Source organism: Mya arenaria, chromosome 5, assembly GCF_026914265.1.
Source record: "Mya arenaria isolate MELC-2E11 chromosome 5, ASM2691426v1".
Taxonomy (NCBI): Eukaryota; Metazoa; Mollusca; class Bivalvia; order Myida; family Myidae; genus Mya; species Mya arenaria.
Window position 1 is genome coordinate 12,111,742 of NC_069126.1, and position 9,982 is coordinate 12,121,723.

Here is a 9,982-nt window from a genome sequence, read left to right on the forward strand (position 1 = left end):
CAATTTCAAAGCTTTCCGTTTTAATGGTGATCAGTCAGTGCTATTGAATATAAGATGCAGTAAATAGAGCAATGACAACGAACGCACTAATTGATCTGTCAGTACCGTTGAATCGAACGATGCAAGAAATAGGGCAATGGTGACGCACTAATTGATCTGTCAGTACCGTTGAATCGAACGATGCAGTAAATAGGGCAATGGTGACGCACTAATTGATCTGTCAGTGCTATGGAATCGTACGATGCAGTAAATAGGGCAATGGTAACGCACACATTGATATGTCAGTGCTTTAAAATAAATCGCATGATGAGTAAATAGGGCAACGATAACGCACTAATTGATCTGTCAGTGATATTGAATCGTACGATGCAATACATACGGCAATGATAACGCACTAATGATCCATATATAATTACCCAACACAAAATTCTGAAATATATCTGGTGATTCAAGTATGAATAAGTCGATAATAGTCTTACATCGTTATTGTATCATAACACTCTTTCACCTGGTTTAATTTGCTGGGATGTTACAATTTCAAATGTATGTATGCAAAATACGAAGTTTTGTGCGCTAAATAGCCATTAAAATATTAATGTATACATGCATGAGTTCAATGAATAGTTACCGTTTTCACAACTGTTTCTGAACCACCTAATTGCATGTTGGACACAATATCATTCCCTCCTTGAAATGTTCCGACATCTAAAAAGAACTTTACGTTGCTTCTGTCATCAGCTGCTTTGACAGCTATTTCAAACGCTGGTTCGGTGTAGTCTCTGTTTGCAATTTGTCGTAAAACACATTCTGTTAATGCGCGTCCAGATCTTGAACTCTGCATTATGAATCATTACATTTTTTATTAATTTTACGAATAAATGGCAGACTTTGTAAACAAGTCCTTAACTTCCTGTATGGAAGGCTAGCTAATTGGCTCGATGACAACATGTTACACTGAAGGGATTCTGTCAACAACGGGAAGATTCGACAAAAGCGATGGTTTTGATTACCATCATACTTGACAATACAAATATCTTGTTTTTAAATATGTTTTAACTTACATTTATTGTGGTTAAAAATATGATGATAATTTATCTAACGTAAGGGGCTGCTTGTTCCAACAGCCCTGCCTTTGATAAAACTTACAGACATTGCATTACGAAGAAAAACATACTATTTAATAGAATCTTTAATAATAGCATTGAAAGTATAGCTCAAGTGTTCAAAAGTAAATATACAGGTATTTGCTTGACAGAATACAGTAATGCAAATAAAGGTAGTCTATTATTGAATACTTAGACAAATAATTAAATTTCTACATTGTATAGATTCATATTTCTAGCGTACATGCAATTTACAAATGAATTAAGTCTCATTACTGTGATGAATTTTACTTTTTCCTTTAATACCTATCGCAATTATATTGTAAACACGATTATGAATGAGATACTTGTTTAAACAAACGACCAATAATAGTAACTTCAAATTCAACGACCTTTTGTTCTCTGTTTACAAAATCAACATTTTAAAGTTTAACAAAACATAAACGCGTGGTATTCTTTACGAAGAATGAAAGGGCCAAATCGCCGACACATCATAGTTAAATGTTAAATAAAACGAGATGACCTTTACCTAGTTAGCGTTAAAGAAATTATACAATTTACGTTCAAAATGGCACAATCTGCTATATATTTCTTCTTGACATTTTCGATTACTATTTTGTTACTGAATCCATGTACTCAGATCTTGCACAGCACCATCACAATGAATGTGTACACTATTTAGTCGTGTGAGCTTAATTACTTCCCACCGATTTCGTACAAAGTAAAAGCGCCTGAAGTTCATTTCTTGTATTTTATCATTACTTAAAGGGCTCTTTTGATGCTGGTCCAATCAATATGAATCTTCGGTGTAAAAAAGCGCCCTATGCGAATACACACCTATTATGAGTTGAAAGTTACATAGATATAGCTTCGGACAGACGGACGTACGGACGGACAAATGTCCGACGGACAGAACGGAGGCCTTTTTTGTATTTGTTGTTTTAACAGCCACTTTTAATCGTTATTTAGCTACACAGACATCAAAATGATTAGGCTATGCCACCTGCTGAAAATAGCTAATTTATAAGTGCGGGCTTGAAAGTGACCAGTGATTTCATTTAAAGGCGCACATTATTGGTTAATGCAAGAAACAACAACATTTGTTTTAATTGTAATGAATTATCATGTAACCTATTTGATAATTGATGTTCAAAACGAAAAGGTATGTGATTTATGTAAAGATAAACATATCAGCAATATGTTGGTGTTTTAAACTCGGGAATGTGTGACCACGTAGTTTTTATTGAAAGAAGCAATAAATACAGGTTAAATATTTTTTTGTCTGTCATATTAGTTAAACTTGATAAAGCAATAAAATATGAAAGTAAAAAAAAATGAAATGCTATGATTTTTCTTGAAGATTACAAATAAGCCACTGCATTACCATACAAATACATAACAACACTGTACCGTTTTAGATACAACTGGTGAAAAATCAGGCGGACTGACATCTTCTTCCTTCGTGGAAGCGTCTATCACACGTGTTGAAATTTGAGCCATTTCGTAATGCCAAATCCTTTTTTTGAACAACGTCTTCTTGAAGCGAACGAACAATAGGTTCACTTCCAGTGTAACTAGACCAAACAGTTCGAGTTTCAATGGTTTTATTTTAAGATCCATCTTAATCCTACAAAAAAAGATATGAAATACACTAATCCAATACACTAATCCAAACATAACATGTAGGCTATAATAATGATAATAAATGATAATATTTTCATTTTGATTATTATATGTTATACAGACCCTATTTTTCTAGATATTTGATGCGTAACACAATTAAATATCAGATATTATGAATTAAGGAAAACTTTCTCAAGATTTGTTAATAGTCATTATAAAATTAGATCAAAGTACAATAGTAGTTTTATATCGCTGAGTTTTAATAGTATTACTCATCCCGATTTTTATGGTGATGTTTTAAAGGAAATTCATAAAATTAAAATGTTTTCAGCATATTGTTGGGCAGATATACTTAATAAACTGCTTGTAACTTATTTAAACCGTGGATATAACGACAGTACTTTGCAGAGCCTGCTTGTTGATGACGCCATATTCAACCTTATATTCTTCAAAATATAAGGTTGAATATGGCGTCCTTACATAACTTTTAGAGCATTGATTTTATGAAAATTTTGCAGATTCATGTTATCTTTAAAACCTTTTTTGGCTGGCTGAGAATGATCTAGCGTGTGATTTCTCTTTCTCTTAAATTTTTACTTTCAAAGGTATTCATTAGGAATAAAAGTGTAGCTAATACATGTCGTTTTTTTAAATAGTTTTCTTTGTTTGTTCCCAGTTTTAGTACCATGATGCTTTGTATAATAAAACTCTATGATCACACAAGTTTTAAATCTTTTATTTGCTAAGACAGACTTTGTGTGATGCTCATAGTTTCAAACAATAACTGCATAGTATCTTTGAAAAGTTTTTGTATTATGTACTTTGAAATGTATTCCTTCATCTGCAGATAGAGTTGGGACCCCTAACCATTGAGATACTTGAGGTTTACCTATTATTATTTTTTTATTATTTGTTTTATTGTTAAGTTCCCTGTTAATGCATATTTTGATAAGATTTACCTTTTACGTTTTTACTTTATTCAGGATTGTTGGGATAAGAGTGAGTTTGTGCACGCAAGCTGGTTTAAACCCCAGTAAATTTTCCTTTTACTGACCGTCCCAAGGCGGTACCTAACAATCCTTGATAAACGTACCCAGTTTTTTTATATACTACTATATATGAACTGTGTTGTTTGCACAGTTTTGTGCTGTCGGTTCATGTTTCTTGTTTGTGATTTTATTTTTATGTTCTATGTCTTTGGCGTTTACCGTGTGCCATTAAACGGGTTTATGATTAAACTTATGGCTACTGAGCTTGTTTCTGTAGTTTTTCATATAAATACTGACTTTTATTTAAACTTATACTTGGAAAGGAAAGCACACTTTTTGATCACAAAAATTATGTTGAGTTACACATAACTAAAATAATGCTTAAACAGAGTGGCCTTTATGTTAAACCGTTCATATTTGTACAGACAAATGTTCTTTAATGTGGAACGGATAACATTTACTTAAAAACAGCAGCTTTAAGCTTCATTCCGATCGATACATATACATTTAAATTACTATTAAGATCAACTTAGATCTTTATATAAAAGCGGGTGCTATATTCATAAGCTAGGAACACCGTTCAATACAAACTTGCCGTTCAATAATTAATATAATAAAATAAAAGCTTACCCTACGTCAAGTGGAAACTTTGAAAATCCTATTTCTGCAGTAGAAGGAAAGTCTATATTACAAATTTGGCCTTCAAGTCTAAGTTTTCCGTACAGTATGAATCCAATACCAGCCTCAAAAAACGTTGATAAGCCGGCATATGGGAGTAAAGTTGCTCCAGCTGATCTGCTTATTATCTTTGCCTGCCAACCGACGTCTAATCCGTAGTAACCCCAGGCATCGAACTCTGTAGTAAGAAATGTACTATACCTTAGTTGAATTTGAAAAGGTATTTGTGTCAATCACGAGGATTTATGTATAACTACTCTACAAGTTGTAAACTGACAAGGCTGACCATAGCCATCAATAGGAATGTTGATTTAAACTTACATATTTTACAACGATTGATAAACATTTTATTACAACAGTATATTCATCACTCTCAACTGCGCGATTAAACGCGAGAGTATGGTCTACATTGTTGGGCAAACCGGAGTACCCGGAGAAAAATAATTGTCCATGAGTGTCAAATCAAACGGAGAAAATTTATGATCTGAATTGGTTACCTTTGATTTTCTTACTAATGTAACTGCAAAATGTACTTACCGGACTGAACGATCTTTTTTGGGCCAATTAGTAAAAGTAATACCGCACGGTATCTGTTTCTATCTATTAATGTTAGTTTTTATGCACGCATGTGCTTAACAATTTGTTCTATATCTATTTTACACGTCATCTATTACACATTAATTTAGAAAATGAGTGTAAACATTTTGTCTTGTATACGTATACTTACCAAGAGTTATTTCCAAAAATCCACCAAGAGGAATAGACTGATACCAAGGTTCTGGGAAAAAGCGTATATTTTTCTTTGGAAAGCTAAATGTCCCTTTTAGAGTAAGTTCAAATGATTCAAATATATTCTTATAACTTCCCGAAAGTAATTTCTCCATAACTTCTGAATACTGAAATAAATACACAAAAAAAGTTATGATAATACGTGCATTTGATATTTAAGCACGAAAATTACAATGACACGCAGGAACTTACTGTCTTCAGCGTATGTGTGATTGTAATACATGCTTATAAGCAGAGGAAAACCAATGGTATTATAACACCTTCCTAGTAGAGTTAATTTAGAGGTTGCGGTACAATACATGTATGAGTACTTGCATTTTTTTCTGTTCGTACGTTACGTGAACTTGGTATGTGAACAGTGATACATTTAAAATAGTATGTACATAAGAACGATGAAAAAAATTCAAACAAGTATCGACGAGCCTTCACATACCGGTTTAAAAAAACTCAGTCAACTGGGCATGTTCTGTAGTTGTCATTGTTATATAAATTGATGTTTATACGTACATGTAGCTGCACGTACACGCACACGTTAATACTATGTTTCTTAATATCGAAAGCATTTAGCAAGCAACTGCAAGAACATGTATATTGATCATGTCTGACTCAACCTGCAGTAGCATACACTGTTCTTACCAATACTCTTGCTAGATCTATAAAGGCTTTAACTATGTCACGGATTTTGAATGGATCCACTTTCTTGGTATGGAGTAAAGACTCAATATCCCCGATGGTCATATTGGCCAGTTGTGCACCAAGTAGCTCTGTACCAAGTTTGGAAAGTCCTTTGCCGACAATAAATAATTGATTTGCTCTGCTAATCATAGAATTTGAATCGCCTAGCATTTCCAAGATTGTCTCTGCTGTAAAAATGAAATAAATTATTAAGTGTTGAACAGAAACTACACTCAACATTTTATTTGAAACGGGAGTCAAGTGAGGTAAATGCTGAGTTGTGACTGGCAGTAATTTGAGGTCTTTAATTAGTCGAGGTATAAAACGTAATAAATAAAAAAAAATAATAAACGGTACAAATAATTTCGTATATATTGAGTTACAGTTTTACTGTTTAAACATGCTTAATGATACAATGGACATTATTTATGAGTTCATGGGGCAGTAGAATTAATGTCTGTCCGACGCATAAACAATATAAAATTACCGCCTCCAATTTCATAAGAAAATGTATATCCTCCTTCAGGAACGGGTTGATGTTTGATCGTTTCTGGGTTGTTCCAGCCAAGTGCTTTCATCGCCTGCTTAATTGTTGAATCTAAGACTTCGACATCTTCTGGTGCCATATTTTTAGCTTTTTGTGCTTTCTAAAGATACAATGGAAATGTTTACTTATATATGAAATTAAATTATTTTCAAATGATTTTTCATAATTTATCAAAACAAGCTTGACACTTCTTGGACTGTTGTTTTGACTAAGAAAAGTGCATGTAAAATACCTGTACAATCTTAAGTGCATCGATATAAGATTGTATTTCTTTGTTTGAAGATCCCTTCTCGAACAATTCTTTAAGCTTTAGTTTGATGTCTTCGATGCTGAGGAAAAAAGAGATAATACATATCGTTAATGAATATATTCGCTTGAAAAGCTAAAAGAATAATTCACTTGTGTATGTTTCTGAAGTGAGTGTGTTAAACATGCAGGCAAAGATAAAATAATCATAATAACCAACCTGAACTCGGCTGGAAGCATACTTCTTTTACGCCGTTTTCTTGTGGAACATTGTACATTAAGTGGTTGATCAATAAGGTATGGCAATGCAACACATGATATTTCGCCTGATATCTTTTCACACAACGTAAGGTTTACAGATACCTTTATCGTAATCGGGGAGTCATTATTGACTGTTATGTCTAACAAAATGGCGTCCTTTATGTTTTGGTGTATATATGCTGTAAAATAAATTACAAATGTAAAGAACTATTGTGTTTACGACTTATTCAGTTCATGGCCGAATAGAAAATAACTCTTTAAAGCTATTACTAATAATTAAGTAATTTTACAAATTTATTTATCAGTGTAAGGTACTCACTTGATATTAATTGAAACTTATTTGATTTATACAATAGAACGAGTTGAGTCTAAAACTTTGTAACTAGCATTAATCATGTTAACGGGCAGGTCATAAAATATTTCAAAGCTTTTAGAGAACCGTCGAAAGATATGGAGCATGATTTGTAAACAGCGTGGTCAGACAATAGGTACTGACAGGTTTACACAGCCGTGCTGGTATAACATTCGGTTTCAAAGAAAATCCGAAAGTAAAACGAGTGCGTTTCAATTTCCATTGTTCATTTTAATTGACATAAGCTCGAATCTTCTAAATACTGCTTTTATCTACTTGGATAAAAATTTATATTCTTCAAACTCATTTATTGTTGCTTTAAATTCAATATAGGAATGTATCCATAAAAGTTTACCTGGCTTCGACTGGATATTTGTTTGCCAAGATTTTCTTTCAATACTAAAGTTCAGCGCAGTTCCATTACAATCAGACCGGATGGAAAACATCGCATTTCGTGTTACATCCCCTAGATACAATTCTGCACAACAAGTTAAACCACGACAATCGTCATCAAGGAAACATATATCCCGGGTGGCATTTGGAAGATGAACTGACGTGCATCCTGTAAACGTATACAATAATCCGTCAAGAAATTAAATGGTTATTTGAAACTTTAATTTGCATTTTTAGGATGTCTCTATCTGATACAGATTGAGCATACGTTCGCCTTTGTTTTCGTTTGAACAACAAAATTATCTGCATAATATTTAGCTTGGCCATGAAGAACACTTGTAACATTATGGTGGTATGAACAATAAGCATATTTTTTTTTCATTTTTGCGCATACATATAAAAGGGTTAAACTTAAAGTGATGGACTCGTTTAAAACTAATAAAGCACCCACCTGTGGATGTTGTAGAAGCAGAGCATTCCTCACGAAGCCAGAAATCATGTGAGATATCTTGAAAAAAGAAATGATTGTTAAAATCATTGTTTAAAACTTTTTTTGAACGCAAGTGTTCCAAGATATGCATACATAGTCTTTATGTCATAAGTGTACTCCATACAATTGTTGAGCAACCATCATTATTGCTAATACATGTACATACAATTTATTATTATCTGTATACAAATAGTTCAGAACTAAAAAGGTTTATTTTCATCCTGTAGAATTTCGATTTAAAATAGAGTTCAAATATACCTTGGTATGGTTGTGTAGTATTTGTACAATTTGTATACGGCAATCGAAAATCCGCTGCCAAGAAAAACGTTCCGTTACAGGCTCCATCCTCAAAACAAATTCTGACGTCCACATCCAATGAAAATTCTCTGTTTGTTTGTACATTGTGAATCAGAAATCTAGAAATGCATTGATAATATACATGTATTAATGTATTTACAGAATCTAACAGACACACAATCAAAATAGAGAGTTTTGTTTGCAGATCAAGTCTAATTTGATGTTAACAAACGAACGACATTTTAAAACATTTCTGTAAAAGCGATGAGTTCACACCTGATGCTCCAAACACCTTTCATGGATACCTCATGACGAGTTCCTGGAAATTAAGTCAAATATTTCATCTTGCTTGATAAACAATGCAATGATATTTGTATATACAAATGTTAAGACGAACGAACATTGTCAGTAAATGTTCGTAAGTTGGAAACTGAAGGAGATGATTACCAAATAAACCATAAAATATGACAAAGTGATTAAAGGAAGAAAAATATCTTTTGAAAAAAAGGTTACGTTCTAAAACGTTCTAAAAAGTGTGAAAATAGATATTGCAATGCCTATCAAGTGATGTGTTGGACAAGATAACAAAATTAATATATAATGCTCTGTTTAACTTAATTTCCCTCCTTTCTACTGTTTGACATTTTGGCATTGTTCAAATTCGGTGAACTGTTTTCCTCCCTTCCAAGTTCACATTGACTTCCAACATAAAGTTACAAGTATTAAAATATTTACCCCATATATAGTCCAGTGTGTTTATGTTATATGCAAGGTTTTCCAGTTGAACATTAATCTGATATCGACAAGGTTCGATCGTAAAAGAGGCCCAAAGGTAACGGTCAAGTTCTTCTGAGTACACACAGCAGGCCACATATTCATCGGTCGAAGACCGTACACACGATTGATCGTAAATGGATGAACTTGAGTTGATGAACTCAAAATCAAAATCTACATAAACATAAAAAGGTAAATCCAATTATTCAATGCCAATACTCATATAATGATGTGTCAACAAATACGGAAACATAGTAACAGAACGCACCCAATCTATCAGGAAAAATAACATTGTATACCTTGCATTGAAGTTGTAATGTTGCACATTGGGGACGAGACCATATTGACAAGGCCTAAGTCTACAGCCAGCTTATCGTGATGTTCTTCGAGCATGTCTCCTAATGTGACATTGTTATCAGATAACCAGCTTTGCATAGAAAATCCTGGAAACAAATAATGCGTTCAGTTAATCAAAATGAGTATTAAGTACGTGAATACTTATGATTATAACTAGAGTGGTGCGGTTATCTCTCTGTATATATCATAACTTTTTATTAAAGAATACCTTGTATTTCAAAAATTGGCTCCGACCAACAATCAGGATTTGGAATAAAGACATTTTCAAGAAGTCGAATTTGACGGGTACATTCAAACTGATCTTCTACACAAACCCTGATCGTCCATTCCATTTGAAGCTCGTCTTCTCTTTCGGTCACTTTTGAACTATCATAAACAATACAAACAAAGTCATGCTAATTATCGCAA

At 33.0% G+C, this 9,982-nt stretch overlaps 1 protein-coding gene across 1 annotated transcript in view; it reads right to left on the reverse strand.

Annotated features, from left to right (window-relative positions):
- LOC128235438 (uncharacterized) overlaps window positions 1-9,935 on the reverse strand; it is a 39,817-nt gene extending 29,882 nt beyond the window's left edge. Inside the window, exons 1-15 of the mRNA XM_052950261.1 lie at window positions 9,783-9,935; window positions 9,517-9,660; window positions 9,179-9,391; window positions 8,720-8,762; window positions 8,405-8,562; window positions 8,108-8,164; window positions 7,619-7,825; window positions 6,871-7,090; window positions 6,637-6,733; window positions 6,345-6,504; window positions 5,819-6,045; window positions 5,121-5,289; window positions 4,346-4,571; window positions 2,514-2,730; window positions 629-835 (exon numbers count right to left, since the gene is read on the reverse strand). Coding sequence (XP_052806221.1) covers window positions 629-835; window positions 2,514-2,730; window positions 4,346-4,571; window positions 5,121-5,289; window positions 5,819-6,045; window positions 6,345-6,504; window positions 6,637-6,733; window positions 6,871-7,090; window positions 7,619-7,825; window positions 8,108-8,164; window positions 8,405-8,562; window positions 8,720-8,762; window positions 9,179-9,391; window positions 9,517-9,660; window positions 9,783-9,906 — 2,469 coding nt within the window. The 5' untranslated portion in view covers window positions 9,907-9,935. The remainder of the gene's footprint in view (window positions 1-628; window positions 836-2,513; window positions 2,731-4,345; window positions 4,572-5,120; window positions 5,290-5,818; window positions 6,046-6,344; window positions 6,505-6,636; window positions 6,734-6,870; window positions 7,091-7,618; window positions 7,826-8,107; window positions 8,165-8,404; window positions 8,563-8,719; window positions 8,763-9,178; window positions 9,392-9,516; window positions 9,661-9,782) is intronic.
- Window positions 9,936-9,982: the final 47 nt, after the last annotated feature.